The 17,868-nt window shown below is 42.7% G+C and overlaps 1 protein-coding gene across 1 annotated transcript in view; it reads right to left on the bottom strand.

The window, feature by feature from the left end:
* DCC (DCC netrin 1 receptor) overlaps positions 1-17,868 on the bottom strand; it is an 876,197-nt gene that overhangs the window by 436,820 nt on the left and 421,509 nt on the right. The window contains exon 3 of the mRNA XM_060280362.2: positions 12,976-13,260. Coding sequence (XP_060136345.2) covers positions 12,976-13,260 — 285 coding nt within the window. The remainder of the gene's footprint in view (positions 1-12,975; positions 13,261-17,868) is intronic.

Here is a 17,868-nt window from a genome sequence, read left to right on the forward strand (position 1 = left end):
GGCCCTCACTAGCACTTGCCTAACCCTCCTTTTGGACACTGGGTAAACACCTACTACACACAGTATTATGCTTTGGTGCCTCAAGAACATGGGTAGGGAGCTGGACAATGCCTGTGGACCAGAATCTTATCTCCACCACTCCCATAGGGCAAGCTTGTCATGTGGGTGCGGACAGCTGCCAGTTGCCTGACATTAGAATGACACCAGCTGAACCATTTTTGCCCATGTGGTTAATACATCCACATCTATGCAGGCTTTTCTTGCTGTCCAACTTGTCCACATCTTGTATCACTAAACTGTTCTACCTTGCATCTTGTTTTGTATATACTATATTGTGAGTAGCTTTGAAAAGGTGTTCACCTTTGCCTATAAACCATAGGGCTGCTTTGTTTCTGGACCTGTAATGCAGACAAGTTCTTGCCATAGGCTTGCAACTTATAAACAAAAGGCAGAGCACGTGGGAGGGGAAAGGGTTGGGGGCAGAAATCATCATTTTTAACTGTTATGCTATTTTAATGAGCTTGTTTATTATACACTTTAATTATGGATGTTTAAATGAAATTGTTCTACTACGTGCTTTAATTATGGGTAGTTATATTTTTATAATTCAGTTTTGCTTGCTATTCTGCTGTTGGCTTTTGCATTTGTGAACTGCCTTGGTATTTATTCTCAAAAATAAGGTGGTGTTAATAATAATAATAATAATAATAATAATAATAATAATAATAATAATAATAGTGGAGTCTCTGCTTTGCATACAAGTTCAATTCTTGGCATCTCCACATAGGACTGGGAATGTGCCCTGCCTGAATCTCTGAACAGTAGCTGCCAATCAGTGTAGACGAAACTGAGTAAGATTGAACAATGATCTGACTCAGCATAAGGCAGCTTCCTATATCTCTATGAATCTGAGAACACCTCAATCTGCTGGAAGGCAGAACTCGCACATAACATATGTTGTATGATGTTTTCATTTGCTAGATTGGTTCCATATGTTCCTTGCCCTTGGACCACACGGTGAAGGCCGGGTTATTAGTATTCATAATAGATGAATTGAAAAAGTAACAAGCTTAGGAAGGAAGGGAAAGAGAAGCCTGTGGTGCTTATCACTCAAGTGCATTGGTGGTTTTAAGTGTTTTAAGTCTCTTACACAGGCAAAGGATGCATAGCAAAATCTTCACATTATCCCATGTTTAGTGTGTGTGTGTGTTTTCTCCCCCATGCACTGCAGAGTGCTGACTTGCAGTGAATAAGCAGGACTCATTCCATCAACTCCACTGAAAGGCCAGGCCCAGGAAGATGTCTCTCCTTCAGCTGTCATCTGTCAGCAGGTTGCAGCCACAGGAGCGATGGAAAGGAGGGTCATCCGAACAACGCTGCTGAAAGACGAACTCCACTGAGTTCCTTCTGTCTTTGAATGGTTTCCATTCCAGCTGACTTTAGAACTACTACTGTACTGTTAATCAATTTCCCCCCTCTTCCTTTCCCACCGCCCTCCCATTTTATGTAATGTCTTTCAGATTGTAAACAAATAGTATTTTAATTGATTTACATTCATTCATTCGTCTATTTATTTCCAATGTTTATATGACAAGTGCCCTCTGGGTGGCTCACAAGTAAATACTAAAAAAAAAAAAAGGAAAAAAGGGAAAGGAAAGGAAACTATAATCTCACCCAGAATAGGACCAGCAACCGAGAATGACGTCCATAAAATATATGTATAAAAACAGGGGCGGGCTTTGGGGGGGAGGGGGGAGGAGATAGGCCCGGCTATAAAATGAAACGCCTTCGACCGTCCAGCCTTCATGGGACTCTCTCGTGGCAGGAGGGGGCTTGTGGGGGAGGGTTGGAAGAGGGCGAGAGAATATATATATATATGTATAAAAAACAGGGGGGGAGAGACTGAAAATGCATGCACCTGGCACCTAAAAAGGTCATCATGTGGGCACTAGGAAGACCACTCTGGGGTACCAATGCTGAAAAGGTCCTCTCTCTAGTAACCCATCTCATTTTTTTCTATTTGTCCTCACTCTGTCCTGCATCCATTTGTGAAACAAATGGCAGAAGAGATGTTCACAACCACAAAAAATGTATATGTTTTGTTAAAAAATTATGTGTAAGCTCACTGAACAGCAGGGTAAAAATGATCTAGATCAGAAGTGTTGCTAAACTACAGCTCCCATCAGCCCCAGCCAGCATGGCCAACTGTCATGGTTGATAACAGTTGTAGTTCAGTAACATCTGGAAGACCAAAGGTTCCCCACACCTGTTCTAGAAGATACCATTGACAGTGCTTTGGGATTTTATGGAACAGTAGCGATTGGCTGAGCTGTCCTGATGTCACAGGCAAGGTGCTGGGCAAGCAGTGCCATGGCCCTAGCCATGAATGATACCCAAGGCTAAAAGCCATAGAAGCCACCTGAAAAAAAGCCAACCAGTTTTGTTGATACTTAACCCAAGGTGATAGCCATGAACCTGACTCTGAGTCATCGCACCCATGGATTTATTTGAACTCAAGCCTGATTTATGTGAACCACAGAACCACACCCTCAAGAATGATTCAGCTGGGCACACTCCTGACCCATGGTGCATCGGGAACAGGAGGCAAGAATCCACCGAGAGACAATAAGTGTTTACTTCCAAGGCAGGGCAGCATCCCTGCAGTGCCTCAAGTGGTAGAGATAGACCCTACACAAGAAACTGCCTTATACTGAGTCTGATCATTGGTCCACCTAGCTCAGCACTGTCTACACCAGTGGTCTCAAACTTGGGTCTCCAGCTGTTGCTGGACTAAACTCCCATCACACCCATCACACTAAACTCCTGTGTGAGTGCCTGGAGGCGGTTGGAGGATGGATGGCGGCTAATGGATTGAGGTTGAATCCTGACAAGACAGGGGGCGGGCTGGTGTGGAGGACTCCCTGGTCCTGAATGGGGTAACTGTGCCCCTGAAGGACCAGGTGTGCAGCCTGGGAGTCATTTTGGACTCACAGCTGTCCATGGAGGCTCAGGTGAGTTCTGTATCCAGGGCAGCTGTCTACCAGCTCCATCTGGTACGCAGGCTGAGACCCTACCTCCCTGCAGACTGTCTCACCAGAGTGGTGCATGCTCTAGATATCTCCCGCTTGGACTACTGCAATGTGCTCTACGTGGGGCTACCTTTAAAGGTGACCCGGAAACTACAACTAATCCAGAATGCTGCAACTTGACTGGTGACTGGGAGTGGCCACCGCCATATAACACCGGCCCTGAAAGACCTACATTGGCTCCCAGTACGTTTCCGAGCACAATTCAAAGTGTTGGCGCTGACCTTTAAAGCCCTAAACAGCCTCGGCCCAGTATACCTGAAGGAGTGCCTCCACCCCCATCATTCTGCCTGGACACTGAGGTCCAGCTCCGAGGGCCTTCTGGAGGTTCCCTCAGTGTGAGAAGCAAAGCTGCAGGGAACCAGGCAGAGGGCCTTCTCGGTAGTGGTGCCTGCCCTGTGGAACACCCTCCCATCAGATGTTAAAGAGATAAACAACTACCTGACATTTAGACAACATTTGAAGGCTGCCCTGTTTAGGGAAGTTTTTGATGTGTGACACTTTAATGTATTTTAATCTTTGTTGGAAGCCGCCCAGAGTGGCTGGGGAAACCCAGCCGGAAGGGCGGGGTACAAATAATATGTTGTTGTTGTTGTTGTTGTTGTTGTTGTTGTTGTTGTTGTTGTTATTCCTGAACACTGGTCCTGCTAGCTAGGGATGTTGTAGTCCAACAATACCTGGAGACCCAAGTTTGAGAAACACTGGTCTGCACTGACCGGCAGCAGCTCCCCAGGCTTTCAGGCAGAATCTCTCCTACCACACTTGGAGATGCAGGTGGAGATGCATGGCAGATGCTTAACTCCTGAGCTGTGCACTCTGGCTTTGGTAAGACCCAGCTAAGCCATGTCTCTGGCAGAGGTGCTCAGATCTATGGCAGGTTGAAGGGAAAACAGGAGGCAGACAGAAATAGGAAGGGCCTCATTAAACACACACACACACACACACACACACACACACACACACACAAGGCAAGGAGTCTTGGACAAAAGATGAAATCCTGAAAAGCAAAGATAAACCGGAAGCAAGAGTGGGGCAGTTAGGAAATATGTGTGGCCTGGGGTTTCATATGTGACTTTTTTTTTTTTTTGAAACAGCCAGTAAAATACCCAGCAACAGGCTCATTGTTCTTTACGATTGCTTTCCAAGCCTGCACATTGCAAGGTGAATCAAAGCAAACAATAAAGTCCCACATTTGTCAGGTAACCTTTTGGGTGATACCTCCGCCAACCATCACATCAAAGCACACAGAGTTCAGTCTGCTGTGGAACCTCTGAATACCATCTCCTTCTTCAAATAGATTCAGCTCCAAATTACATGATACCCTTAAGCCTCTTGCTGTGACCCAGGTCGGTGCTTCGCATATCTTAAGCAAAGAACAGCAATCCTATCAATCTCAGATTGATCACACACAGGTGCAAATTTCTTTAATCAGCAGTGGACAAAACCCTCACCTCGCCACAGGCCAACGTGCTCTGTGTAGACAGAGTGAAAGCCAACTCTTTCCCGACAGCTATTCATTCTTGCTCTTATAACTCTATTATTCTTGAGCGTTCATGGAGCAATTTCATCAAAACGTGGCTCACTGCCAAAAGATGTGTGGCCATGTCTGTGTTTCTTTTTGCTCACACTTGTATGGGAGCCAGTTCTAGGGATGGTTGTGGAATCCTATTTAGAACTGACAGCAAAAAGAAAGGGGGGGACCTAAATTTATAGCAAACTTGGGAGTTGTTTCTCAGGGAGATTCATCAAGTGAAATGGCTAGTTCGCATGGGCTATGAGTTGATTCCAAGTAAGTCATATTCAGAGTGGACCCTCTGAGATTGACGGGTGTAACTAACTTGACTCCATAGATTTCATTGGGTACGACTGAGTTGAATGCAGCCTTAAGAAAGGAGGGTTGGAAGGACTAAGTACCCAAGATCATTGCTTAAGAACAGGAATCCCCAAACTTCAGCCCTCCAGATGTTTTGGACTACAATTCCCATCTTCCCCGACCACTGGTCCTGTTAGCTAGGGATCATGGGAGTTGTAGGCCAAAACATCTGGAGGGCCAAAGTTTGGGGATGCCAGCTTAAGAACATATGAAGAGACTGTGTGATCAGGCCAATAGCTCACTCGCTCCAGCATCCTGTTTTCACAGTGGCCAACCAGACGCCTGTGGGAAGCCTGCAAGGTGGACAGGAACGTAGCAGTGCTCTGCTCACCTTCAACTGATATTCAGAAGTATGAAGCCTCTGGCAGTGGAAGTAGAACATAGTTATCATAGCTAGTAGCCATTGATAGCCCTATCCTCCCTGAATTTGTATGATCATCACTTAAAGCCATCCAAGAGTGGGGCTTGCTGTGAAATATTAAGCAATATCAAACTGGATCTTTCCTATTCACAGATGGAGAAACTGGGGCAGGGTATTTTATTTCATATTCTCTGGGGAAAAGCTGAAATTTCCCTACTGTTCAGGAGGAGCTTGGTGACGAAAACAGCAGCAGCAGCAACCACCACCAGAGAATTCTTTTCAGAGAAGTGTCAACTCAGTCCTACAGAAAACTTCAGAATGTTTATGCTTCAGATAGACAGATAGCTAAGAAGACATGTTGTCACTCCTTTTTATATGAAACTGGCTTATTCTGAGTCAGGACAATGGTCCACCTAGTTCAGTATTGTCTACACTGATGGGCAGCAGATTGCCAGGGTTTCAGGCACGAGTGTCTCCCAGTTCTACAAGGAGATGCTAGGAATTGAACCTGTGACCTTCAGTACACAAAGCAGATGCTCAAACACTGGGCTGCAGCAGTTCCCCATTTGTTAGATCTTGAGTATGGGGATTTCTATCAGCTTGAACTGTGGCAGTTACTGGAGTGTTATGACCTGCAACCTTAAGATAGCAACTAGGGCCAATACACAATGGATGGTAGTTTAGATAATAAACATGTAGAGCAGGGAAAGGAACTTGTGGCCCTCCGGATGTTTTTGGAATCTGACTCTCATCAGCCCCAGTTGGCATGGCCAGTGATAAGGAATGATGGGACTCATAGCATCATCTGGACAGCAACAAGTCCCCCATCCCTCATTTCGATGCAGCTGCATCAACCGCATGGTTTGATGGCAGGTTTCACTAGCAGCTCATAAGTATAACATATTAAGGCAATTAAGTTTGTCTAGTATATTCTTAAAGTTTGGTGGGAATTTAAGGATTTAATAGAGCCTAAAGTACCCTGGTGGGCCTCCCCCTTGGAGATGACATCAATGGGAGGTAGAAACAAAAATGGGAGATGGCTAACGTATCAAGATTTAATAGAAAAAGATGGATAACAATTAGTGTTAAAATCTTATGATCAAATTAAATTATGCTGTACGAGTTGGTTACAATACACCCAATTACAAAGTTTATTTAAAGAGCATCAAAAATTGGCTTTGGGAAAGAGAAATCTAAATTACAGGAGTTGTTAATTGGAAACACTGTTAAACCATTATCAAAGATCTACAAATTTCTTTTGGAGTGGGAGCTGAAGGACGAAGACATTAAATGTGTTATGATCAAATGGGCCCAAGACCTAGGAAGGCCAATTTATAAAGCCCAATGGGATAAATTATGGAGAATCACAATGAAGTTTACGGCCTGTACTGGAATAAAAGAAAATATGTTAAAAATGGTTTACAGGTGGCATTTAACACCGGAGAGGATAGCCAAAATATATAAAAACGAAGAAAATAATTGTTGGAAATGTCATAATAAAGGGGGAAACTATATACATTGCTGGTGGGGATGTGCAAAGATTAAGGAATTCTGGGGAGAAGTTTATGAGGAATTGAAAAAAATGTTAATGATTACCTTTTAAAAAAAACCCAGAATACTTTCTATTGAGTCTGGTACCTGGAAACCTCCCTGAAGACAGGATAGATATTTTTCTTTACTCCTGTGCTGCAGCAAGACTGCTGATCGGCCAGAAATGGAAAAAAGAAGAGATACCCACAATCCAACAGTGGCAGTTAAAATTAATCGAATTTATGAACCTTGATAGAATGACAGCGGCAATTAGGAATAATTCGAAACAAAGTTCCAAAAAGAAATGGGAATATGTGGAGGAATATTTTAAGAAAAAAGATATTAAAACAGAATTGGTGATCTGTTTGGACTAGTTGACCACAAGGGACCTTATTGAGAAATTTGACAAGGAGGGAATTTAAATTTAGGGTTTGTTTTAGGGGAAAGTAACGCAAGTAATGGAGAAAACCTAAAGGAAAGCGATATGTTAAAGTTTGGAAGTTATATTATGTATTATTGTACAAATGAAATGTGTATATTTTTTTTGTATGGATTTTAATATGAATTAATAAAGATTTTTTTTAAAAAAAAAAGTTTGTCTAGTATATTTTTAAATGGGAGAATAAGTACTCTCCTAGTTTTTCAACCATATGATAAGACCTAGGTAGTAAATGTTACTCCCCCCCCCCCAAAAAAAAATGTGTTTTGACTTGCAGCTATACTATAGACAGCACAGTTGAATCTGGGCAAAGATTCGCTGTTAAACATTGTGGGGTTGCTTGGTTTATTATTAAAGAGAAAGCTGTCAAGGTCAGTTCATGAACACATTCTATTTCAAAAACAAACAGCAAGGGTGTGTGCTAAATAAATGCACATGCAGAAACCAGAAAAGAGCCTTCAGAAATATGTGATAGTCAGGTCAGGACCCAGTGACTTCCCATGAAATCTTAGAAATGAGCAACAAACGTATTTGTCTGATTTTGGTTCAAGGCCGTTTCACAGACTTTGATTGTTCAGTCTTGCTGTCCTCTTTCTGCAGCTATCTGAAGATTATTATTATTTATTTAAAAAAGCTGCGCAAAATAATTTCTCCCTTTGCCATCCCTACTGTCATTTGAATTAGTTGCTCATTGTTCTGAGACAGCCTGATGGCTATCTTTCATATTTTTTCCCCTACTCCTCCTAGCAAGATATAGATTGCATCTCATACTGCACAAAATGAATTCCACTTGCACACCCAGGCTTCCCTTCCTCTTCTCTCCCTGTGTCCCCCTAAAGTCTTCTCCAGGAGTCCCCCCCCCCAACCTCCACAAAACAAATACTAAACAAAAGGAGAAAGTTTTGTTGAACAGGAGTGTGGCTTTGGTATTAGAGGGGATTTTACAAAACTGCTTAACATTCTCATTGGAAGGGCACCCAGGAGCCCTAGTGGAAAGCCTCTACTGGTTACAATATCCAAATATTGTGGTGGTTTTTTTTTTATAAAGCCAGGCAGCGCCCGTGGGTCTCAAACTGCTGGAAGCGATATGGGGATCTAAGCAATGCTTTGGGCGATGGAACGACTGGGCTGAGTTGGCTCATCCGAATATTGTTTTAGAAAGGGAAGTTAGCTTGGTCTAATTAAAAAGTTGCCCAAATAAGCATCTCAGTTTCATAAAATCCAATTAAAGCAATTTATTAATCAACTGAACCCATTCCATAAATTTCAATATGACTTTCAGATATAGTTTGTTATTAAAACATTCAAAATCACCTACCATGGGATTAATGCATCTATTGCATGAATGGCAAACATATCCATGGGTGTGGTCCCCCCCCCCACTTTGTCTTCTTTGCAATGTAAGAAGGCATGCAATCAGTTGTGATTAGGTATCAGAAGTAAAATAGGACAGACTTCATGTCACACCAGCTGACACCGCTTGCAATTGGCTCAGTAAAGAGAATGGCAGTCTCCGTGGTCTGGCTTGAAAAACATGGCAGCCAAGAAGTGCTAAAGGGCCATGGCAATTGCCTAAGAACCGCCATACAAAATACTATTGATATCAATGTTCCTTGTAATGGAGATTTTATTGATGGACTGGTTATGCTGCCCATAGAGCAGAAAGCCTTAAAATGTGCTGTTTTTAGACAGCAGGAAAATGCTTGTTGTGGTATGTGTGTTAGTGGGAGTCAAGTTCCACGTCAATTGGTTAGTGAGGAAAGAGCTAGCTCATTCCTGAGATGTACCTGGTTGAATCTGGTGACTTCCTCATTAGTATTACTGGGCAGATTAGATAAATACCTTTCTGTTTAAAGGGCTCAGATTACAGCATGGGGCATGAGTCATTGGTCATTATCAGGGAGGAGTGGGTCCTTGTGGAGCTGCAGAGTTATCGGAACATTTTGAAAAGAGCTCATGTGAGAAGAAGACTTGGGGAATTGTCAGACTTCAGGACTCTCTGCAAATTGACTTAGAACTTGGATGTGGACTTTGCTCAGCAAGGACTTTGAAGTAGAGAAACCTCTCTGGAACTAGGCAGGAGAAAAGCCTTTGTGCATCCTCTTTGTAGTGTGTAAATGTAGTGTGTGTGTTTTGTGCGTGCCAAGTAAAACAACTCTGCTTTAAAGGACTGTTTTGTGTTGGTGAGCTTACCCACTTTCTTGAACCTCCCATGACACACACATACACAGACACAAACACAGAGCAAGATTTATAGGGTGATTATAAACACACGCACCAACAGGCCTGTGGGGTGTGTGTAATGTCTTTATATAAGGTATAAAAAAAATAGACCTTCGGTATGGAGGATCGCTATAACTGAGACATCTCTTGGAGAATGTATTCAGTCTAATGATGATGCCTTTGTGCTTAAATGCTAAAGCAGTTCTTCTGAATGGGAATGAAGTCTTCCAGTGCTGACTGGGACCAGGGGTGCTTTATGTGGTGTTTAAGGAGCTGTGAAGTTTTAATTTCTGCTCGCCTAATGTAGCTGTTGCTTAACAACCATCAAGCTCTTTATATGCAAAGCCTGTTGTTGTCTTGCTCTGGTTTTATTTTGTTTGGTTGGGGTTTTTTTTGTAGATGGAATGGCAATTTTATTTTATTGTTCTTAATGCTGCTTTGTATCCATCTCATCCCCTCTCCCTCCCCCATCCCCATTAACACCTTTATGCATAGAAGTGAATCATCTAAAAAGCCAATTGACTCCAGAATGTTAAACAAGAAATAGACTAACAAGGTTTTCTTCATTTTTGCTCCATTGATTGCCTTGGAATTGTCTCTGCATTGTAATTCTTTCCATTAGGAGTGAAGAGACAAAAGAGAAAAGACTCGAGGAAAACAAAAAGTGGAAAAGGCTCATTGTCATCTTCCGCTAATGATGATGCAATATAGTTAGTAATAAATGGGGGGGGGAGAGAATAGTTACACAAAAGAGTTGCATGGTCCTCAATTATTTGTTTGCTTTCTTAACAAAATATATGTATGAAAAGCTTTTAAAAATTGAGGTAATTGAAAATAATGCATCACTGGCAGGTGGAAGGAGTTTTGCTGCTTACTAGTCTTAGAAGAAGGGACCCAGGTGGCGCTGTGGTTAAACCACTGAGCCTAGGGCTTGCTGATCAGAAGGTCGGTGGTTCGAATCCCTGTGACGGGGTGAGCTCCCGTTGCTTGGTCCCAGCTCCTGCCAACCTAGCAGTTCGAAAGCACGTCAAAATGCAAGTAGATAAATAGGAACCGCTACAGCGGGAAGGTAAACAGTGTTTCCATGTGCTGCTCTGGTTTGCCAGAAGCGGCTTTGTCATGCTGGCCACATGACCTGGAAGCTATACGCCGGCTCCCTCGGCCAATAGTGCGAGATGAGCGTGCAACCCCAGAGTCGGTCACGACTGGACCTAATGGTCAGGGGTCCCTTTACCTTTACCTTTAGTCTTAGAAGAGAGGTGAGGAAATTCCAGCCCATGGAGCAAATTAGGTCCTTCAAGCCTTCCCATTTGGCCCACGAGGCAATCTGTGGGGACTTTAAAGGAGGTCACTGTAACTGTCAATAAGTTGAGCAGCAGTTACAGGGGAACTCTTTGAAGGCATCCACCCAGCTCCAATCAGCTTGATTGGCAACCTTCTTTGAATTTTGACAGGTGTCAAATTTCTGGGTGTCATTATGACATCAGTGACTGACAGGAGGGTAAAGGTAAAAGGTAAAGGGACCCCTGACCATTAGGTCCAGTCGTGACCGACTCTGGGGTTGCGCGCTCATCTCGCAATATTGGCCGAGGGAGCCGGCGTATAGCTTCCAGGTCATGTGGCCAGCATGACAAAGCCGCTTCTGGCAAACCAGAGCAGCACATGGAAACGCCGTTTACCTTCCCGCTGTAGCGGTTCCTATTTATCTACTTGCACTTTGATGTGCTTTCGAACTGCTAGGTTGGCAGGAGCTGGGACCAAGCAACGGGAGCTCACCCTGTCACAGGGATTCGAACCGCCAACCTTCTGATCAGCAAGCCCTAGGCTCAGTGGTTTAACCACAGCGCCACAGGAGGGTAGTCACACCTATATGTCACATTTGGATGATGGGGGAGATTGGGATCTGGCCAGTTGGCCATATCAGGTTCCCCATGCCTCTCTTAGTTTCTGTTCTCTCCCTATGCCTGAAAATATTCCTCTAGTGCTGAAAGCATGTTGGCCCATTCAACCACCACTGCTATTTCTCCTCAAGTCTTGGAAGTGTCAATTGAGATTGCCTGGTCCAAATGACATTTCTCAGCCCTGAAGAAGTGAGGGGCATTTCAAATGAAGTTAGCTAGTGCATTGAAAACCATTGCTCTTTGGGGAAACCCGTCAGAAAACAAAGCAGAAGTCTGAAACTGTCAAACTTTACTTCTCTCAGATAAAAGCATCCTATACTGTATTTCAGAGTTTATATAGCAAGGACGGGGATGGATGAATCTGTCACTTTCAGTTTCTTTCAGACTCTTATTTTCCCCAGTCTTCAGCTCAGTACCAAGTAGATTTGAATTCCATTTCTGTATCAACTTATGAAGTTTACTTTTCTTTTTAAAAAAGACTATTCAAAACTTTTGCATTTTGTGTACATTTCTCCGAATGTCTGCAGTTTTAGACACACCTTTGCCCAATATTAACCTTTTTGCAGGCAAATTCCCCATAACAGGATGTAGTTTTGTACATTGTTTTCACTAATACATGCACTTTGGTGCACACATTTTGGTTGGAGAACTGCATCAAAGAGCTCTGAGAAGTGTGAATTTCCAGGGGTAGCTGTGCTTCCATTTCATTTATAGGTTCAGGAAGCACAAAACATATAGCAGTGTTGCTATGCCAGATTTGGAGAGAGGAACCCTGTTACTGCCAACTATTTCTGTGGCATATTTGCTTCACAAGGTAAGTTTGCCCCAAATCTATTCTACAAGCAACCAAACCATTAATCCCCTTTTAAGCAGGAGGTACTGAAGCAAAGTGAATGGAAGTGCCAAGGTTACCCAAAATTCCAGGCAGAAGTGGGGTTTAAATCCAATATCGTAATGCAACACTCCTTCATTTGGACCACATTAACTCTCCCCAATAATATATCGTATACCAAGTAATAATGTTTTCTTATCTGCATCAAACAGATCTGCAGTTTTTGTTTTTGATTGTTTTTACATCAGGTCTTCAAAATTATATTTATTTGTAGTAGGTCAGCACAAAGTCCTCCACCCCACCTTCACCACATAGTGGTTCAGAAATGAAGATGAAAATTGAATAGTTCCAGGGTCCCATGGGAAGCTGGGAAATAAATTCAAAGGTTGCAGTTGAGAACACCATATATTGGTTGGTTGGTTTTTCTTGAAGCAAGACATTTCCCCTACCCGCAATGCTCTGGGAAGGTATTCATGGGATTTGCTTTTGTAAAGGTCACATTTACATGTTGCATGCTCTGCCCTTGTGAAGAGACCACAGTGGCACAAAACAGGCACATAAGCTCGTAATACTTACAATTTAAATTGCAAAAAAAGGTCAATTTTCACTGGTTCACTTCAAAAGATATCCACATATTGGTGGGTAAATTTGCATTGCAAACCAGATATAATCAGACTTCAATGCCATAACTTTAATGAGTGATTTTACACATATTTTTAAAGCTTCTTACCTGACAAAACTCTGACTTCTGCTTCGTTTCCAGTTCTTGAACTGGCAGGGTTTTTTGCAAGGCATCTATAGATCCCACCATCCCCTGCTTGAATTCTGCTAATTTGTAAAGATCCAGAAGGCAGAACTGCCACACGGGTATCACCAGGATTCAAAACCAGATCTTCTTGGTTCCTTTGCCAGTGGATGGTTGGCATAGGTTCCCCTACAACTTCGCATTTTAACAAAACAGTGTCTCCTGTAAATGCTGTGACAGAGTCTGTCTGGGATAGAAACCTCAATGGACCTGTGGAAACAGAAAAAGAAAGAAAAAAAAACACCAGTTGAAAAGAAGATCTAAAATGCAGGGGTTTCTTTCCCCCTTGTTTCCTGCTGGTTTGGATTCACTTAATTGCTCTTCAAGTCTAAATTAGGTTAACCAATTTACTTTGTACCGTATTTTTTGAACAAAACTATGGCTCAGAAGTAGTTTATGAACAATATCCATCAAGATGCACGGCAGCTGTGAAAAAGGTGAATTCCATACTAGGGATCATTTAAAAAATACAATGAAAATAAAACTACCAATTAATTATTGTAGAAGTGGGGTAGGAAAGCTGGGGGGGGGATCAAATTTGACAACCAATGTGCCGCTTTGGTTTCAGATAGTACATGGGTAGACGAGTCTAAAAAGCCTGAGACACAAATTTTCACAGCCCACTAGCGTCTATGGTCGCTCATTTACCAAAAGTAATGCATTTAGTGTTAGCTCTGGAAGTGTATACATTGATTCTGACCAAACCAAGCCTCCTAGAGTACAATATACACCAGGAGGCTAACTTTGGTCAGTATAGACTCAGGCACGCCCAACTCTATAGGACTGCAATCTACTCCCAGTATAATAAAACTGGCAGTGATCTACTCATTGCCATTGCCCATAGTTGTTAACCTTTCTTAGGGGGGAGTGAGCAGAATTGTTTACCTTTGGGGGGGGACCAGAGTTGTTGAGCTTTTCTGGGGGGAGGATTGCATAAAATCAATCGCCCGGCACTCAGATGCCCTCCTTCCTTCCACCACTCTGAAACAGGCTCAGTGATTACAAGCTTTCATAATGCATAGTGCACACGTCACAACCACTCATGACAAAGCAGGCGATCACTTTTTTTACTCATGCGATTGACCTGGAGCACCCCAACGGTTGACCTGTTGATCGCGGTTGACCGGTTGGACATTGCTGGTATAGAGTATACACTTCCAGAGTTACCAACTTGGCTAAATTGCAAGAAGTCTCTTTAAAGATTGCACTGGACACCCCTTATACCTTTCAAGAGTTAATTCCACTTTCTCGTCTTTATGCTGGAGAGGACATAAGCTTAATGGAATGAATCTCCACATGTGGTGGGAGTGTACATTGCTTAAAGATTTCTAGACCCATTTCTTTCCACTACCATTCACCATTACAAGGCAACATCTTGTACCCAATCCCATGCCAGCCTTGATGTTAATGGAAAAAATATATCAATCCAATGATCAAACATAAAGAGTTGAACTTCCTTCTCATGACAGCAATGAGGCAAACCATTGTTTCCAACTAGAAAAAGCACCACCTCCCACCACAGAAACCTGGACCCAATATGTGTGGAAGATAGCACTTATGGAGAGCTTAACTCACAATAATAGGGTCATAAGAGGGGTAACAGAGAAAGACGGGTTTGACTCTGTATGTTCTCGATTTATAGCATTTATTAACAATAGTACAGTATTCTCCCTTCTGTCACAGCAGCCACTATGGAGAATTGTCTTAATGCTTAAGATCGAAGTATACCCTGTGGATGTGAGCTGAATTTGTAATGTAAGATTTTCCTTGTTTATTTTGATGCCATACAAGACTTGATATCTGCACATGTATTATTTGTCTTGGAAGACAACACTTTGTCAATCAAAAGTGTGTTTTCAAAACCATAGGATATATAAAAAAACAAACACAATAGCTATTTTGCTAAAAGGATCTCAGTATTGCAGATTGGAGTGGGGAGCCAATGTGGTGTAAAGTGTTGGGGAAAGACCCAGGAGAAAAGGATTCCAATCTCCACTCAGTCATGAAGCTCACTGGGTGACTTTGGGCCAGTCAACATCCCTCAGCCTAACATAGCTCAAAGGGGATAATTATAGTTACAGGTAGGTAGCCGTGTTGGTTTGAGTCGAAGCAAAATAAAAAAATTCCTTCAGTAGCACCTTAAAGACCAACTAAGTTTTTTTATTTTGGTATGAGCTTTCGTGTGCATGCACACTTCGTCAGATACCTTTTCATGCGGCTCAATGTGGTGCCTTCCATAGTTCTAGTTACAGGTAGGTAGCCATGTTGGTCTGAGTCGAAGCAAAATTAAAAAAAATCCTTCAGTAGCACCTTAAAGACCAACTAAGTTTTTATTTTGGTATGAGCTTTCGTGTGCAACCTTGTCCCTTGGAGGAATGCAATACTAAATAAATATGTCAGGAAATGGGGCATTCTGGAAAACCTTAACACAAGTGTCTCTTTTATTTTACTGAACTAGAATATTCGAAAACAGGTATATAGATAGCAATCAGCTTCCATATTCAGAGCTAGTATACCTCTGCGTAATGAGGCAAGGAATAGGAGATGACTCTTGGCCTTCTACCCTGCTTATGGTCTTCTCAAAAGCATCTGATAAGCTATTATTGGAAAACAGGGTGTTATAAAACTAGATGGACCTGTGTTTCATTGTAGGTGGCCACTTCTCGTGTGTACTCTTTGTGTCCTTCTGGAGCGATGTGCAGAAGAGGAAGCTCACGCAACCCTCCACACTGTCCTCACATCTGAAGCTTGTGCCAATCCCTGTAGAAGAAACATGTACGTCTCCCTTCAGGTGTTACTGGAGAGGGTCTCAAGCTTGGGGAGAGAACACATGCTTTGCATGCAGAAAGTCCTAGGTTCAATTCTTGACATCTTCGGGGAGGACTAGTAATATGCCCCACCAGAAACCCTGCAGAGCCACCGCCAGGGACTGAGAACCTTTGGCCGTCAGATGTTGTTAGATTACGACTCCCATCTTCTCCAGAAAGCATGGTTAATGGTCAGGGATGATGGGAACTGTAGTCCAGCAATATCTGAAGTGTCACACATTCCCTGATGTAGGCAGTACTGAGTTAAATTTACCAATTCTCTGACTTGGCTAAAGCCAGCTTCCTATGTACCGCCTTGCTCTGGAACTGCAAAATCCAGAAATTTGACTCGCTCATGCTTCATCTGAGCCTCATCCTCCAACTCCCCCCCCTTGACTTTTTTTCTGCAGCATTTGCTCTGTTAATTGATGCAACTGTCAAGACAAAGTCTTCCACAGCTCAACTTCACATTGTGTCTTTGTCCCTTCAGGGAAGATTGTCTCCTAACCAGGGTCTCGGAGAATAGTACACCTGCTTTTAAATTCTAATCGGAAAATGCCACGCAAGCCTGATTTGCCCTACGGCCTGGTTGGCAGCCTATCAAGATCCCCATCTTCCCCCTACAGAAGGCCTAATTATTAAGTAATTAAAGTTCATTTAATAAAAAGGGCTTATCATTTGGGGGACAGACCTTGGGGTCTGGAGCATGTGTGTGACTGCTAAATATTCAGCAATTTAGTAACAGTCGGTGCAATCCCCCAAGGAGCAGTGCTTTAAAATGCTTTGTTTGTTTCAAATTAAAGTCTGCAAGGTTATTTAACAGAAAGGAAGGACCTGTTTCCCCGCCCATCACCTCCCTCCTTCCATTTTCAATTTGAACTACAGCTGAAGGGCAAAGAACCAAAGTAATGGAAAGGAGCTATTTGCTTCAGTTTGGTTCAGATAATACCAAAAGGGAATGAACAACGGCAAAGTTGCAAAGTCAAATCTTCCACATGTCGTTCTTGAGCTTTGCCTGACTTTTCTTTCTTTCTCTTCCATATTAGGCTGGAACTACATGTGGGGGTTGGGGGTACTGCACTGAGGACATGGGGCACAGGGACAAAGCTCAAACTTTGGGAAGAGGACTCAGGAGATGGGAGATGCAATGGGGATTCAAGAAGGTAGCAATTTTCATTCTGGCCTGTATTCATCACAATCAACACCATTTCCATTCTGCTGCACTTCAGATTCCACCAAACACCATGTTATTCATCTCACTGTCCCATACTTAACTAAAACTTATGTAATTGATCTTCTTGGCGATCACTTTTAGCCGAGTAAGATTGTCTTCCATAAACACGGTTTTAACAATGACTCCGTAAGTGACTGTGGGGGCCAATTCTGGATCCACACATCCTTCCACAGTAGGGACATTGGTTTCCTGATGGGAGTTGATCACGGTGTGGATCTGCCAAGCATGCCTTCCTCTTAGCATGTTTCTCCCTTGTATCCTGAGTTCAAGGGTCTTCAAAGCCCATGACACCTTTGGTAAAGGCTGTTCTCCAATTGGAGCACTTGCAGGCAAGTGTTTCCCAATTGCTGGTGTTTAAATTACATTTTTAAATATTTGTCTTTAGACAGTCTTTAAACCTCATTTGTTGACCACCAGCATGGCACTTTCCATTTTTAAGTTCGGAATAGATTAGTTGCTTTGGAAGACAATAATCAGGCATCTGAACAACATGACCAATCCAACGAAGTTGATGTTGAAGAATCATTGCTTCCACACTGGTGATCTTTGCTTCTTCCAGTACACTGATATTAGTTCGCCTGTCTTCCCAAGTGATGTGTAAAATTTTTCAGAGACACTGTTGATGGAATCTTTCGAGGAGTTTGAGATGGCGTTTATAAGTGGTCCATGTTTCACAAGCATATAGTAAGGTTGGTAGTACAATAACGTGCCCAACTGTATAAGCAACTTCCGTTCATTTTGACGTAAAGGAAATGTCAAAACTATGTAAAAAGAAAG

Source organism: Zootoca vivipara, chromosome 10 (assembly GCF_965207765.1).
Source record: "Zootoca vivipara chromosome 10, rZooViv2.hap1.1, whole genome shotgun sequence".
Classification (NCBI taxonomy): Eukaryota; Metazoa; Chordata; class Lepidosauria; order Squamata; family Lacertidae; genus Zootoca; species Zootoca vivipara.